The following is a 17,781-nucleotide window of genomic DNA, read 5'->3' as shown; positions in this document are numbered from 1 at the left end:
CTCCTCCCATGAGCACACCAAAATTATAACTATCTATGAGCAATTATCTGTGAAAAGGACCTGAAGACTAGCAGAAGAGATTTTCCGTAACTAAAGATACAAAGAAAGAACCTCACAAGACTGTTGGAAAGACAGAGACACAGTCTAGTTGGGACCCACACCCCCATGTTGGCGATGTGCAAATAGGAAGGCTTTTACAACCACAGAGTACCTTCCTGAAGAGTGAGGGGTCCAAGTTCCACATCATATTCCTGCACTATGAAGATAAGCTCCCAGAACATCTTGCTTTGAAAACGACCAGGGCTCATGATTGGGAGAGGTGGAAGGATATAGGAAACAGACACTTCACTCTTAAAGGGCACACACAGATCTCACACACACTGAGTCCTAGCACAGAGGCAGTAATCTGAAAGGTACCTGGGTCAGACCCACTTACTAATCTGGGAGAGCCTCTTGGAGAAGTAGGAGGCAGCTGGGACTTCCCTGGGGATGCTAGTGGCAGCCATTTGGGGGATTTCTTTCTACCCTGTTGACACCAGCACTAGGAAGCACCATTTTGGAATCCTCACTCTAGCCTGTTAGTGCTGGGGGCTTGCCCTGCCAGCAAGCAGCCCATAGCAGTCACTTGGGAAACCTGCCACATGCACCACAGCAACCGCATGAGGCAGGGCCTCACAGCCAGTAGGGCCAGGGGCCAGTCCCACCTATCAGTGTGCTCACGGTAGTCAGCTCCACTACAACAGAAGGGTGCGTGCAGCCCGCATAGGGGACAGCCCGGAATATTGAGCTATGGTGGCCGGAAGGAAGCATGCTGCTGGGCCCCACTGGACATCTCCTGCATAAGGCCACTTTTCCAAGATTTGGGAGACATAAAGAATCTATCTAATACTTAGAAATGAATACAGAGAATTAGACAAAATGAGGAGACAGAGGAATATGTTCCAAATGAAGGAACAAGACAGAACCACAGAAAAAGAACTAAATGAAATGGATGTAAGCAATCTACCCAGTAAAGAATTCAAGGTAATGATTTTACAGATGCTCAGTGAACTCGGGAGAAGAATGAACAACAACAACAACAGCAACAAAACAGTGAGAATTTCAGCAGAGAATTAAGAAATGTAACAAAGAACCAGTCAGACCTGAAGAATTTAATAACTGAAATGAAAAATATACTAGAAGGAATCAACAGTAGAATAGATGATACAGAAGAATGGATCAGTGATTTGGAAGACAAAGTATTGGAATTCACCCAAGATGAATAGGGGGAAAAAAAGAATTTAAAAAATATGTAGTTTGAGACCTCTGAGAAAACATCAAGTACACTTACATTTGCATTGTAAGGGCCGCAGAAGGAGAAGACAGAAGAGGGGCAGAGAGCCTACTGGAATAAGTAATAGATGAAAACTTTCCTAACCCGAGGAAGGAAAACAGACATCCAGGGCCACGGAGCAGAGAAAGTCCCAAACAAGATAAATCCAAAGAGGTCTGCAGGAAGACGTAATTAAAATGACGAAAATTAAAGATAGAGTCTTAAAATCAGGAAGAAAATAGCAACTGGTTATGAACAAGGGAACTCCCACAAGACTATCAACTGACTTTTCGGCAGAAACTTTGTTCGTCAGGAGGGAGTGGCACAATATATTCAAAGTAATAAAAGGAAAAAACTTAACAACCATGAATACCCTACCTGGCAAGTCTATCATTCAGAACTGAAGGAGAGTTACAGAGCTTTGCAGACAAGCAAAAGCTGAAAGTCTTCATTACCACCAAACTGACCTTACAAGAAATGTTAAAGGGACTTCTCTGAGTGGAACTGAAAAGGCTACAGCTAGAAATAAGAAAGTTACAAAAGGGGAAATGTCACTGGTAGAGGCAAACATACAGTAAAGGTAATGGATTAACCACTTATAAAGCAGGTAGGAAAGTTAAAAGACAAAGTAGTAAAAATCACTTATATCTACAATAGGTAATTAAGGGATACACAGAACAAGAAGATGTAATATATGAGGTAAAAAACAAAATGGGGTGGAGGGGGAGTAAAAATGTAGTGCTTTCAGAATGTGCTCAAACTTAAGAGACTGAACAAAAACAGACTTATTATCTCTCTCTCTCTCTATATATATATATATATGTATATAAATATATATAGTTATATATGAACTTCATGGTAACCACAAATCAGAACCTATAATAGATAACATAAAAAATAAAGAGAAAGGAATCCAAACATAGCCCTAAAGGTAGTCACCAAATCACAAGGGAAGAAAGCAAGAGAGGTAGAAAGGAACAAACTACAAAAACAACCAGGAAGCTATTAACAAAATGGCAGTACGTACATACCTATTGGTAATTACTTTAAGTGTAAATGGACTAAATACTCTATTCAAAAGACAAAGTGGCTGAATGGATTAAAAAATAAGACCCATGTATATGCTGCCTACAAGGGACTCTCTTCAGATGTGAAGACACAGACTAAAAGTGAGAGGATGGAAAAAGATATTCCATGCAAATGGAAACAAAAAGCAGTACTTACATTAAACAAAATGCACTTTAAAACAAAGACTGTAACAAGAGACAAAGAAAGGCATTACATAGTGATAAAGGAATCAATCCAACAAGAAGACACAGCACTTCTAAATATATATGCACCCAAAATAGGAGTACCTAAGTATATAAAGCAAATATTAACGTATATCAAGGAAGAAATTGGCAATAATCCAGTAATATTAGGGGTCTTAGCAATATTTTTTTGGATGTGTCCTCAGGCAAGGGAAACAAAAGCAAAATTAAAGAGGACTGTGTCAAGCTAAAAAGCTTTTGTAGAGTGCAGGAAACCATCATCAAAACAAAAAAGCATCGTACTGACTGTGAGAAGATATTTGCAAATTACCACCCCAATAATAACCTCAATAAGGGGTTATTAATATACAAAATATATTAAGTATTCATACAACCCAATACCAAAAAAAAAAAATCCGATTAAAAAATGGGAAGAGGATCTGAATAGACGCTTTTCCAAAGAAGACATACACATGGCCAACAGACATATGAAAAGATGCTCAGCATCACTAATCATCAGGGAAATGCAAATGAAAAACACAGTGAGATACCACCTCATGCCTGTCAGGGTGGTTGTAATGAAAAAGACAACAGATATCAGATGTTGGTGAGGATGTGGAGAAAAGGGAGCCCTCGTGCACTGTTGCACGATTGTAAATTAGTACAGCCACTATGGAAAACATCGTGGAGGTTCCTCAAAACATTAAAAATAGAACTACTAAGGATCCATTAATTTTAAACTCTGGGAATTTACCAAAGAAAACAAAAACACTAACTTGAAAGATATATGCACCCCTGTGGTTATTACAGCATTATTTACAATAGCCAAGATGTAGAAGCAGCTTAAATGTCCATTAATAGATGACTGGATAAAGAATATTTTTTTTTAAAATGGTATCTTGCTATTTGTGACAACTTAGATGAATCTAGGGAGCATTATGCTAAGTGAAATAAGTCAGAAAGAGAAAGACAAATACTGTATAATTTCACTCATATGTGGAATCCGAAAAACAAAACAAATGAACAAACAAAACAGACTCATAGATCAGAGAACAATTAGGAGGTTGTCACAGGGGAGGGCAGGCATGGCAATGGGTAGAATAGATGAAGAGATATGAACTTCCAGTTATAAATAAGTCATGGCGATGTAATTTATAGAGCATTAAGGACTGTGATCAGTAATATTGTAATAGCTTTGTATTGGGACAGATGGTAACTATCAGTATGGTGATCATTTCGTAATGTATTTAAATGTTGAATCACTGTGTTGTACAGCTGAAACTAACGGATACATCAACTATATTTCAATAAAAAGTTAATAGGTACGTAGACAACGTTTAGTATAATATAAAAAATATTGAGTGTCATGAGAAGTACGGATAAAATTCAGATGAAAATTACCATTTCCTGGCTTTATATGATGGCTTATGTGGAGTGTAAAGAGATCAAAATAGCAAATATAAACAGTGCTTGAGAAATTTGGCTGGAGAGGAAGGAGAGAGAGGAGTCAATGGCTAGTGTTTGTTATTGACAGTGAAATAGTGTTTTTAAGTGTGTGTGTATTTTTGTTTAAGATCAGAAGAGTTATTCAGAGCACTGCTGCATTCTAATAGTGAAGAACGAAGCAAAAAGAAGTGTATGGACCCTGGTTTAGTAAAGGGAAGTTATTTTCTGACTTGTTTTCTCTGGAAAGGAATTGGAGTTATCTACAAGTAAGGTACGGCTGAAGATGTAAAGAGCAGTGAGACTCTGAAATAGACCTTGTAGAAATTAGAGAGGGTAGCTGACTAGGGAAATCTGGGGTTTTCTGCCTAGGTTAGATTGAAGGCCTTGGGTTTATATGCACCATTGTGGTTTTTGTTCATTCAGCAGCCTAGGTATACACTCAGAAGGAGACAGCTAGTTTGGTCCATGAAGTGCAAGTTCAGGTTGGTGCATCAGGAGAGAGCAGGGCAGGGATATTGCCATCATGGTGATCTAACTGATGGGCCATGGAATATAACATGAGGAAGGAAAGAAGTAAAAGCATGGGAGCTCCAACAGGAGAGTAGAGTTGTTAAAGGCCTGGGTAGGAGTCTTTATGTGCAGACAGTAAGTGAGAGTAACTCAGTGTGAGAACTGATCCTCAAATGAAGGTGTCACTAAAGGGAAATGAACCAGTAGTTTCTTTGGAGAGTTCTAGCCTGTGTTGTTGGGCAAATAGTCCTGCTGATAATAAAAATAGATATGGAAGGAAGAGTGCATTTTGGAAGGAAGATAAGTTTGATTTTCACTATTTAGATTTTGAATACCTCTAGAATGTCATAGTAAGATGACCAAGAGGCAGTTGAAAATATAGGAGGGAGGTCAGGGCTGAAAACAAAATTGGGAGTCATAATTGAATCCATGCATTCACCAAGAAGAGAAATACAGAGAGTGATAAGGTCATCTTAGGTACTGTGTATATTTAACGAGTGAGAGGTAGAGGCAGAGAAAAGGTGCTTACAGGGTTTGAGCAATTTGCAGAGAAACTCGAGAGGTTAAAGAGGAGTTGACTGAGCAGGCCACCGGATTTGGGAACTCATGAGTGGCTCTCCAGAGGGGTCAGGAGACAGTGGAACATGAAAGGAGATTGTAAGGATGTGAGGATTAACTGACTTTTTGGCAGTATGTTTATTGCCAATGAATGATGCATATTATATGTGATTTTTGAAATCTCAATATGTTAACATTTAAAAAACATAACTTTGCTTTACACAAATTTATTAGCCAAGTTCTGGCTTTCTGAAATGGAATACACTGGTCGCCTAATTTCTTAATGCCTCAGGAGTATCATAGTTATTACTCAGGGCTGTAATACTGCTGGGGCCTTTTGAGCACTGTTAGGACTTGTTCTTGTACTGAATGGTTCTAGTGTGCCTTGTTTTTTGAGGTCTTCTTCCTCTAAGTCATTTGGATTTATTATTCAAGGACCTTTTTCCTTCAAAGCACTTCACTGTGTTATAGTTTAAAATTGTTACAGAGCCCTTTAGGAACAAATAAATAACACTTTAAATAGTTAGCCCTGTTAACATTTGTGAATCAAAAAATCCAAGCCGGAAAAAAGCAAGTCATTTTATCACTCCTGCCAGTTGACATGTTGGACACCCATGCTATATTCCTGTAGTCTTCTAAGTGACTTCATGAGCTTTTTCCGTATGTAGGTTATTGAACTACTCCAGAAAGTCATATATCTCTTTATGGGGTATGAGGGGGGAGAAGATAGGAGAAACACTTAATATATGTTACAGATTTATGTGGGAAAAATTTTGTGTTTTTAATCTCTAGCTTTTCTTGCTGTTAATGTGTTGGTAGTAAACAAAGATTTTTATAGCTCAAGCTATAGGTCTTATCCAATGAAGGGCAACTTAAAGATGTGATAGAGCTTAAAATAGAACCTGTTTCTGAGGGATTGATGATAGGTTTGTAGCTGGACAGTTAAGCCTTTTTACTAATCTTGCAAGTCTTCAACTTAGATTTGTCGTATCTGGTTAACACAATCAAGTGGAAATGCTGTTTTTCTCCCCATCTTGCTGAGTTTACAGATTCTGAAACATGGTGTAATTTACTGAAATTAAGGTCTTCCCCCCCACCCTGCTGGGAATAGGCACATTTTATTACAGAAACCTGTTTGTCATGGAATCATTTTCTTCTAACACCTAGCACTTTTTAAAAATTCTCATCATAATTACATTTCTGGCGAGATAAACTAAAGGTAATTATGTAGAATTAACTAACATGAATAAAATTCCCTTTAAGATGCATCTGGGACACTTCTTATTTGCTATTCCTAATTTGTGGTTTTAAGAAATGTCTCTGGTGGTGGTTGAATGCCATCAACATTTTCTTCTCTTGTAAGCCTGAGAATCTTATTACTAAAAGACTTGGCGAAAGTTATTATTAGAAAATGTCAGGCATTTGAGTCTTTCTGAAGGAATGCCAGTTACTATTCTAGGCTCTGGTGATTTAATCATGAACAGACCAAAGTTCGTGCTTTCATGGAACTTCTGTTTGAGGAGGACAGATAATTTGTGTGTAATAAGATGTCAGTAGTGGTAAGTGCTTTGAAGAAAAATGAAGTTGGGGAAAGAAGAGGGTATGATTAGAGGGTACCATTTTAGATAGGCTTGTCATGTAAGGGCATTTCTCAGAAGCTGATGTTCAGGCAGAGTCCTAAGTAGAAGATGAAGAGGAAAAAGCAGCATGCAGCCACCGTGAGATAGTAGAAGCCAAGAGTTATATGGAAGAAATATTCGGAGTAAAGTGAGGTGTTATATTAGTCAGGGTTTTCCAGAGAAACAGAACCTATAGGATGGATGGATGGATTATAAGGAATTAGCTCACATGGTTATGGAGGATGACAAATTCCAAGATCTACAGTCAGCATGCTTGAGGCCCAGAAAAGCTGATGTAATACTAGTCCAAGTCCAAAGGCCTGAGACCCAGGAGAGCTGATAATGTAAGTTCTAGCCTGAAGGCCAGCAGGCTCGAGACTCAGAAAGAGCTAATATTTTAGTTATATAGTCTGAAGGCAGTCAGGCAGGAGTTCCCATCTACTTAAAGGAGAATAAGCCTTTTTTGTTTTTATTCAGACCTTCAGCTGATTGAATGTGGCCTGCCCACATGAGGGAGAGCAATCTGCTTTACTCAGTCTATCGATTTAAATGTCAGAGTCATCCAGACACCCTCACAGAAACGTGCAGAATAATGTTTGACCAATTTGTCCAGATATCTGCGTACCCTGTGGCCTAATCTGTTTAACACATAAAATTAACCATCACAGATGGGGTTTGCTGGTAGTCATGAAAGCAAGATAAGTAAAGATCTGCTCCAGTTCACCCCAGTGACTTAGTCTCAAAATGTGCGATGATTACAGCTGTCTTGAATTCTGGGCTTTGTTGTGTTGCCTGAATTATTTTCCATTGTCTTTGAGGGCTGGCTGTATGGCTGCATTGAACTCACTCTTTTTTTCTCTAAGTTCATTTTTTTGTAATTGTTTAGTTTAACTTATTTGTCCCTACATTCAGGCTCACCAGACCAACTATTTTATGAATGGGCCAACTTGGTAGCAGTTGAGTCTTGTTTCTTGTATAGACATTACAGAAATAGACCTTGAGTCATAAAAATCTTATTCAATCTTTCTTTTCCCTGCTAATGAAGGAAAACAATGGTGAAGATAAACAGAACAATTTATTAAGTAATTTGTTACTTTAAAAAGATTCACATTCTTGGTTAACATTTTTAGCAGTTATGTATTGAATTTTAACTCTTGAAGAACTGACATGTTTTGGAAATCTGAAAGTGTAAGAGACACAGTCCTTGCCCTCAAAAAGACCACAGTCTGATAGTAAAATCTGCATATCTAAATATATAGCAAGGTAGTTTTGATGAGAAATTAGATTCAAGCTGGAAAAGGCTTCATGAAGATCATATTTAAGCCAGTCTTTGTTACACAGAATTTGGGTAGATACAAAAAAGAGGTGAAAATATTCCCCCCCCCACCAAAAAAAAGTTAAATGAGCAAATCCGGTGCATGAGAGCTTTAGGGGATGATCATTTAGCCATGTTGACATGAGTGTAGCGTTCTTGCAGAAGAGTATTTTGAAACCTGACTCAATATGTCCATGACATTATGTTGCATGTTAACCCCTTTGTGCCTCAGTTACTCATCTACTGAATGGCATGATAATGTCTTTTCTCTTATTCCTGTGAGCCTTATAACCAGTCACATCTAAATTCTAAAACTATAGTTCCTTTGCTTTTTTTTGTTTTTGTTTTTTTGTTTTTGGTTTTGGTTTTTGGGTTTTTTTTTTCAGTCCACAAATGGACCTTCCTGAGTAGGGGACTGAGTTAACAGACTCCATACCGTTTCCTCCTCACTCTCTTCCTCTTCCTGCTTCCTCATGGAGAGAAGAGTATACCAAATGCATCCTCCATAAGTTTCACTAGTATCCTCATGCCCTTGTCTTAGGAATTGTTCTTTCTGCCTTAGTCCTTTGAACGTATTTTCAGATGGCATTGCTACACCAGTATCTCCATCTGTATGGCCACACATGTGTTCTGGATCCCATTCCTTTCTACTTTTTCAGAGATGTAATGCTAACTGAAACCTCAGTTTTCCTCTCACTCCTCTCGTCTCCCCCTTCCCCTGCTTTGGGGCCCTTTTTATTAGCAGATGAATGTGTTGAGGTTGTCTCTATGTTATATATATTGTGCGCTATGCCATGCTGCACTGTATTGTATATTGTATTGTACATCTAATCATCCTCCCTTGACCATATACTTTTCTCCATCCATTTCCTCTTCTTTGCTTAACTTTTCTAAAGAAGTAGCTCCACCCACTTAACTTATTTCTAAAATCATATCCTAGACGACATAAATGGCATGTATATTCTCATCATCTAAAAAATAAATAAAAATAAATTTTTTTCAGTTTTATTAGGTAGAATTATTGTAATTTGACTGCACATATACATTATATTGCATGTAAATACAAATATACTGCACTTTTGTTTGTTTGCATATATGTACTCTTCATTGTTTTTAAGAACGGATTAGAGCTTTAGCTTTTTAAACTTATGTAGTTATCAAAGGAATAAAGCCAACCACAATATAAGAATCAACAATGCAGTAATCCAATCATAAAAGACAGTCAAATGTGCTTACACATATCCAAGAAATCAGTCATCTAAGTTATAAATAATAAGTAATTCATTTGTATCCTTAAAATAAAAATAAATTTTAAAAAGTCATACCCTGTTCACACTTCGGTTCATTCTAATCCAGCTTCTACCACATCACTCAACTCAAATGGCTTTTTGATATTTCTGTAGCAGTCAATGCTGTTGGTCACTCTCTTCCCTAAAACACTCTTCCTTTGTCTTCTCCAGCATATTCTCTTCATTTTCTATGTATGTCTCTGGCTACATCTTCTCTGACTTTGTTGGCTTATCTTTCTCTAATTGCTCATTAAATGTGGATATCCACAAAGCTGACTCTTAGGCCTTTCTTTTCTTACTACTACATCCTCTTGAGTAATATCATTCTCTCTCATTGCTTCAATAACAATGACCATTCTTAAATTTATATCTTTTATCCAGGCTTCTCCTCTTAGGTCCTGTTCTGTATCTAGCTACCAAATTGATATTTCCACTTGGATGTTTTGGGGCAGTATCTCAGACTCAACATGCTTAAGACTTAACGTGTTTATAACTTCTCTTCCTTCATATCTTCTTCAGCACCAAGACCTGTTTTCTGTTGGACTCAATACAGTGTATGGATAAAGGACTCAAATCCTCACTCTACTCTTTACTAACTTTGTAACCATAAGTAACCTTTCTAAGACTCAATTTCATCATATGTAAAATGGAAACACAATAGTTCCTTTCTTAACATAAGGAAACATCAGACATAGTGAGTATATGGAACTGATATTTCCAGCCAAGTTGTAGTGACAGTAACTGAATTTACTTTCTAGCCATAAACAGTTAGAAAACCCTCATAGGACTGTTGTGAGTATTGTGAGTATTAAGATTATTTATAAAGCACTTGAAAAAGGACCTGGCATAAAGTTAAACTCTACAAAAGTTTTTGCTTTTATTATCATTAAATATGGATATGACAGTAAAATTGTGAGATGAAGCTATAAAGTGGTACTTTAAGGGTAAATTATAGTATCTAGTGCTTATATTATACAAAAAAAAGCAGTTCTCAAATCAATACTCTTAAGTTTCCATTTTAAGAAACTAAAGGACAAGAGTAATCCCAAAACAAATAAAAAAGAATAAAAAGAGCAGAAACCAATGAAATAGAGAAGTACAAAACAATAAAGAAAATTAGAAATTAAATTTTAGCTTTTTAGAAAGATCAGTAATAATGATAAAATTCTAGCCAGACTCATCAGGAAAAAAAGAGAAGATGCAAATTACAATAGCAGGAATAAATGAGGACACATGACTGCAGATCCTCTAGACATTAAATTTGACAGTTTAGATGAGATGAGTAAATTCCTTGAAAAACACAAATTACTGAAGCTTATTTAAGAAGAAATAGGTAACCCGAGCAGCCCTATATATACTTTCAAAAAATAAATTGGCAATTAAAATTTTCCTTCAAAAAAATCTCTTGTCCTAGAATGCTTCACTGAGGCGTTGTATCAGCCATTCAAGATGAAATAGTATCAGTTCTACACAGTCTTTCAGAAAATAAGAAGTGGGAATACTTCCCAACTCATTTTATGAGGTAAACATTTACCCTTAACATGAAAGAAACTACAGACCAGTATCTGCCACAGAAATAGATTGAAAAACCTTTAATGAAAATTTAGCCAACTGAGTCAGTGCTATGGAAAAAAAAAAAAGGATAATACTTTTGACCAAGTGGGATTCATTACAGGAGTACAAGTTTGGTTTAACATTTGACAATCAGTGTACTTCATCATATGAACCTACTCAGAAAGAAAAACTATGATTATCTCAGTAGATTTAGGAAAATAATTTGACCAAATTCAATACTCTTATTGATAAAAACTCTCAGCAACCTAGGACTTGAAGGGAACTTTCTCAGCCTGTTAAAGGGCATTTAGTAAAATCCTGTGATTTACATCATACTTTGTGGTGAAAGACTGAATGCTTTCCCCCTAAGATCAAGAATAAGGGAATAATGTTTGCTCTTTCCACTTCTGTTCAGGGTTGTATGTCAGTTACAGTCAGTGAAGTGGGACAAGGAAAGGAATGGGAAGCCATCCAGATTGGACATGAAGAAATGAAACTGCTTGTATATGTAGAAAATCTCAAAGAATCCACCAAAAAATGGTTACTAAGACTAATAAATGAGCTTAGTATAAAGTTATTATGCAAAAAAAATTAAATTGTATTTCTTGTACTGGCAATGAACAACTAAAATTTTTATTACAATAAACATGAAAACATTTACAATAGCATCTAAATATCAATGATACTATGGAGAAGTTGAACAAAATTTTTCAAGACCTGTGTTTTGCAAATTATAAAATGCTGCTAAGAGAACTTAAAAGGAGAACCAAATAAATGGAAAGGAGTATCATATTATAGATGAGAAAATTCAAAATTATTATAATGTCATTTCTCTCCAAATTGATGTTTACTACTCAGTGCATTTCCAATCAGTGTCTCCACAGGCTTTTTTGTAGAAATTGGCAAGCTAATTCTGAAATTTATATGAAAGTGCAGAGGGCCTAGAATAGCTAAAACAATTTTGAAAAACAACAAGGTTGAATGATGTACATTGCCTAATTTCTAGACTTACTGTAAAGCTGTATTAATCAAGACAGCATGGTATTTATTGGCTTAAGGATAGACATATAGATGAAATGAATCGAATACAGTTCAGATACAGGCGCACAAACTTAGGTTCATCTGATTTTTTCCAAAAATGCTGAGGCAGTTCAATGGAAGAAACTAGTATTTTTGACAAATGGTTCTGAGTCAGTTGGACACCCATATACAAAAACAGCAAACCTTAATCATTACCTTATGCCATTCCCAAAAATTAACTTGGAATGGATCATAGATTTCAATTAAATGTAAGAGCTAAAACCATAAAACTCATAGAAGAAGCATAGGAAAAAAAATGTCACCCTGGAAAGGTCTATTTCTTGGATGAGACGTACCAAGCCAAACCGTAAGAGAAAAAAAGATCAGTTGTACTTCATCTGAATTAAAAACGTTTGCTTTTCGAAAGTGGCTATTCAAGTTCATTAGTAACACAATTCCTGTCAAAATTCTAGCAATATTTTTTATAGACATAGCCAAGTTTATTCTAAAATTTATATGGAAAGGTGCAGTAACTGGAAACAATTTTGAGTAAGAGTAGTAAATTTGGAGGAATCACACTACCCAATTTTAAGACTTAGCCCTCAAGACATTGTGGTACCTACTGGTCAAGGGGTAGATCAATGAAACAAGAAGACCAGAAGTAGACTCAACAGAAGAATAGCCAAATGAATTTTGACAAAGGTGCAAAAGCAATTCAATGGAGAAAGGATGCTATTTACAACAAATAGAACAATAAGACATCTGTAGCATCTCCTCCATCCCACCCCTGCCAAAATTTTTTTTAAAAACCTTGTCCTAAAACTCATACCCTATACAAGAATTAAGAAAAAGTGGATCATTGATCTAAATGTAAAGTGTAGAACTATAAAGCTTATATAAGAAAACATAGGAGACAATCTTGTTAATCTAGGGCCTAGGCAAAGATTTCTTACACCAAAAGCAAAATCCGTAAAAGAAAAAAATCAGTAACGTGGACTTCACCAAAATTAAGAGTTTTTAACCCTGTGAAAGATACTGTTAAGAGCATGAAAAGACAAGCCACAGCGGGGAGAAAATATGTCTGACAAAGTACCTGTATCCAGAGTATATAAAGAACTCTGAACTTAACAGTAGGAAATCAAACAATCCAGTTAGAAACTGGGCAAAATACTTGAACAGATTCTTCACCGAAGATTGTATACAGATGTCAGATAAGCACAGGAAAAGATGTTCAACATCATTAGCCATTAGAGATATACAAATTAAAGCCATAATGGGATGCTGCACACACTAGAATGGCTAAAATTAAAAGCACTGGCTTGAACAAGTGTTGATAAGGATGCAGAAGAACTGGATCTGTTGTCATACCAACAACTTGGAAGATCTGAAGGACATTATACTGAGTGAGAAAAGCAGTCTCAAAAGAGTACTCGTATGTGATTCCATTTATATAACATTTTTTAAAGGAAAAAAAAATCATGATAGAAATGGATCGCAGTTGCCAGGGCTAGGGTTGGCTAGAGAGTGCGATTATATAAAGGGATAGAACAAAGGAGTTTCTTGAGGGTGATGAAACAGTTTTGTATCCTGATTGTGGTGGAGATAACACTAATACATGTGTATGTGATAAGTTTACATATATAAATATACATATGTATAACTGCATATGCAAACACATTCATACACAGAATCAGTGCATGTGAAAGCTCATAAAGTCTGAGTGAAGTCTGTAGTTCGGTTAATAGTACTGTACTAGTGTCAACTTTCTCATTTTGGTAATTCTGCTATGATTATGTCAAATACTGTTATTGGGTGAAGCTTGGTGAAGGATACCCGGGAACTCTGTACTATTCTTGCAACTTCTGTGTGATTCTAAAGTTCTTTTCAAAGTAAAAAGTTTAAAAAAAAAAAAAAGACACTAAAGAAAATGGTGGGACAAACCACAAATGGGGAGAAAAATACTTGCGAACATTTGATAAAGGATATATATCCAGAATATATAAATATAAGCATTCAATAAAAGGAAGACAGTTACATTTTTAATTAGGTACATTACCACAGGATACATGTATAGCATATAAGCCTAGGAAAAGATGCTCAGCATCATTAGTTATTAGGAAATACAAATGTAAACCACAATGAAATACTATTTTTTATATATATATATATATATATATATATGGAAAAATTAATGACAATCAAAAGATTGTGGGGCAAGTGGAACTCTTACGTATTGCTAATAGGAATGACAAATGGTATGGCCACTTTGTAAAACAGTTTGGCGGTTTTTTATTAAGCATAGGATTCAGAAATCCCACTCCTAGGTATTAACTAAAGATGGATTAAAAAAAAATGTGTGATTGCTTATACTATCATTATTTATAGCAACCCCCAAACTGGGAACAATCCAAGTGTCCAAATGGTGTATTCACACAGTGGAAAACCAGTCAGTAATAAAAATGACTGCAGCACAGATAATCTTAAAAGCATTAGGGCCAGTGAAAGAAGCCAAACACAAAAATGACATGCTATGATTTCATTTATGTGAAGATCTAGAAAAGGCACAACTAAGCAGTTCATTGGTTACCAGGGGTTGAGGGTAGGGGCAGGGATTGGCCATACACAGAACATTTTGTGGTGATGGAAATATTCTATATCATGATTTTGGTTCTGGTTATAGGATTTGGTGGTGGTTACAGGGTTGTATATGTTTATAAAAAAACTAATCAAATGGTACAGAGTTGGTGAATTTTTTAGGGCCTTTGCACTATTTCTTCTGCTAGAGAGCTCCCTTCTCTGCCTGCCTGGTTAGCACATATTCAATACTGAGATCTTGCTTGAACATTCCATATCAAGGGAATCCTTTCCTGAGCCTGGACTAGCATAGCCTTGCTTCTGTAACACCCTGCCCTTTTCCTTCCTTGTTCTGATCACAGCCATAGTTACCATCAGATGGTGTACTAAATAGCGTAAGATTGCTTTTCTGTCTTAACTACAAGCTCTGTTAAGTGCCAAGCGCTAATTACTATTGTGTTCATAGTACTGAGCACAGAGTTTGACTCAGATACTCCAGTAAATATTGTACAACCGAGCATAAGTGAGTAGAGTTCTCTCTCCTGTTCATAGGAGTGGCTGTGGCCTCTGCAGAAGGTGCTATTGGCTGAGGCTGCCAACTTAACTTTGGGCCCTCTGTCTGCTGCCCCTGCACTGTTCCTGGGGAGTTGTGGTTGCTGTCATTCTGAGCCACAGCTTTGTCCAGACTTCATGTGGGCACCATGGACTCCAGGCCTGCTGCTGGGCTATGCTGAGAATAGAGAGAAGCCTTTCCTTGCTGTTAATTGTTTAGCAGAAAGTATATTCCTGGATCTACTCCGCTTTTTTCTTTGATTTTCAGCAAGTTAGGAAACCAAAACACAGTCTGTTTGTTACCTGCTTTGGTAACAGTAAGCAAACTCCTGTGAAGCACTGCAGAGTACCCCCTTCTCTCTGAGAGGATCCTTTAACTTCCTAAGGAACGGAATGCCAGTCTTCCAAAAAGGCTTAAGACAGCTCATCTACAAACACAGTTTGACTACTTGAGGTACAAGCACCGTCAGATCTGCACTCAGCCTCTAAGCCTTGTGCAGATTACAGGAGACCATCATTATTGTCTTCAAGCCCTGGGCTGACCCATTTTCCAGGACAGATCTATGGACTATTTGATGAAGGGCCTGACACCCAACACTTCCTGTCTTCCTGACCCCACTTCTCTTCTTCCCTTTTTCCTACGCTGGTAGGCAAGAGGGAATCCAAGTTAAGGTGGGAAATTGGTCTGGTTGACAGTACCTGTATTTGATCATCCTATGAGCATAGCTGAGTGTTTACATCATTACTACACTTTTTTTTTTTTTTAAAGCATACGGTCTGTCAACTTAGGCAGAGTTAATGAGACTTACTCAGTCCTCTCTGGAGTTAATTACATGACTAGTTTAGTTATTGATTCTGAAACTGTTTCTCTGGGTCTTTAATTTATCCAAATCTTTTCTCTACCTCTTCAGTTACTTCCAATTTATTTATCTTCTCTTTTAAAACCTACATTGTTTGAACTTTTTGGTTTAGTTTTTGTTTACTTTTAACTTTACATACCTAGGACTTCTTACTAATTTTACTTTTATTTCATTTGGAAATGCAGTTCAATAGCTCACTAGTTTTCTTCTTCCAACTCTTGTTCCCCCTCTTGCAGTATGCCCAGCTAGCAGCTAGGTATCTAGTCAAGGCACTCTCTTGTTCTGTACTTTCCAGTGACATCTATCCTAGCCTAAGAATTCCACTGTTAGAATCCAGTTTATGGGCCTCTACATAGTCTGGCCCCTGGGCATAGCACAGTGCCTGGCACATGGTAAGCACTTAATATTTGTTGGATTAAATCTCTGCATTGTAAGTCTTACCAGGATTTGGGTTTGTTGTTGTTGTTGTCAGCCTTGTCTTACAACCACACACACACAAAAGCAGTAGTTCTTTAGACCTAACTGGTTTCTCTGTTTATTGCAGGATGTGGAGAGTAGCCGGAGCTGTCTTGCATGCATTTTGGAATAGGCCACTTTTGTCTAGTAAGGATGGATAGTAGATTTGTCACTAACCAATATTCAGATGGGTAGAAAAAGACTCCCTTGACTTATAATCATACAAATGGTAAAAAAAAAAAAACTGTGGTCAGGACTTAGGTCATGGTTATAATGCCCCAAACAGTTCAGAACAGTATTGTTTTGATATCCTAATATACTAAATGCTTCTCTCATTCTTACATTTTATTTTTTCAATAACTTTATCTTGTATCTTTATATCTTTTGTTTGCTACCCTGATTCTCATATCTTTCAGCATATGCATTGCACCCAGAAGTTGCTGTTGTGGGTCAGGGGCTATGTTATAATGACAGACTGTGCGGCTCTGTGTTTGTTAGTTTGTTAGGTAGGGGTGATAACGTGATAACCAGCTCACTAGCCTATCACTTACAAAAATTAAGATTTCAGTACTCTATAATAAACATATGAAAAGGACTGGTTTAAAGTTTTAAACTGTGGAAGTAACCTTAAAACAAGTTTAGTTATAATTATTTGCTTTTTTCTTTTCTTTTATAAACCACCAGTTGTTTCCTTAAGTATAACAGGTGCGCTAACCAGGCTCTGTGATTTTTTTTCTTTCTAATTGTGTTTTCTAATGAAGCAGCTTTTTTTAAACATGATCTAGCAATCTGTGAACAGAGTGGTGACTTGAATGTTAAGATTAAACAAATTCATTTTGTTAATGTCACATTTTGTTATATTTTGCAGCTTCTCAGTGAATTTTTGGATGAAGCCATTAAATTAATTGCATGCCACCATGAGTAGAAGCAAGCGTGACAGCAATTTTTATAGTGTAGAGATTGGAGATTCTACGTTCACAGTCCTGAAACGGTATCAGAATTTAAAACCTATAGGCTCAGGAGCTCAAGGAATAGTGTGGTAAGTTTTTGTTTCTAAAAATAGGCAAAGAATCATTAACTGCTCTGTTTTCTACTCTCACAGTGTAGATTCCTTGGTAAATATCTAGCTTGCTTCAAAAAATTTAATCAAACCTATAAAATTTAAATTAAAGCCATAGCATGGTAAGTTGTTTTGTTCTGAGATTGATGACCTTTTCATTATTCATAAAACATAACTTTTAAAATCAGCACTGTCATCGATAAGTATAAATTATGATTAAATACTTGATCGTAAGCATATAAAGACAAATACCTATCAGAAAAGAGTAAGTGGCATGCTTGGTAATTCCATGTCTACATCTCTTCCCATAGCTAATTGTTTAATAAGAAGCTTCCCTTAATCATCACTTTTACACTGCAACAAAATTCTGGAATTTCATAAATCTTACTTTACGCTGGGGAATGAA

General features: G+C 36.6%; 1 protein-coding gene across 5 annotated transcripts in view; it reads left to right on the top strand.

The window, feature by feature from the left end:
- MAPK8 (mitogen-activated protein kinase 8) overlaps positions 1 to 17,781 on the top strand; it is a 91,845-nt gene that overhangs the window by 40,282 nt on the left and 33,782 nt on the right. For 3 of the 5 annotated variants that reach the window (XM_031460992.2, XM_031460996.2, XM_031460995.2), the window contains exon 2: positions 17,184 to 17,354. In XM_031460992.2, the coding sequence (XP_031316852.1) occupies positions 17,233 to 17,354 (122 nt within the window). In that variant the 5' untranslated portion in view covers positions 17,184 to 17,232. Of the gene's footprint in view, positions 1 to 15,973; positions 16,463 to 17,183; positions 17,355 to 17,781 lie in introns of those variants that run through there. The other 2 variants (XM_064487955.1, XM_031460993.2) reach the window with 2 other exon arrangements.

This window comes from Camelus dromedarius, chromosome 8 (genome assembly GCF_036321535.1).
Source record: "Camelus dromedarius isolate mCamDro1 chromosome 8, mCamDro1.pat, whole genome shotgun sequence".
NCBI lineage: Eukaryota > Metazoa > Chordata > Mammalia > Artiodactyla > Camelidae > Camelus > Camelus dromedarius.
The sequence above is the reverse complement of the archived record's forward strand: the minus strand, read 5'-3'. Positions and strand labels throughout refer to the sequence as shown.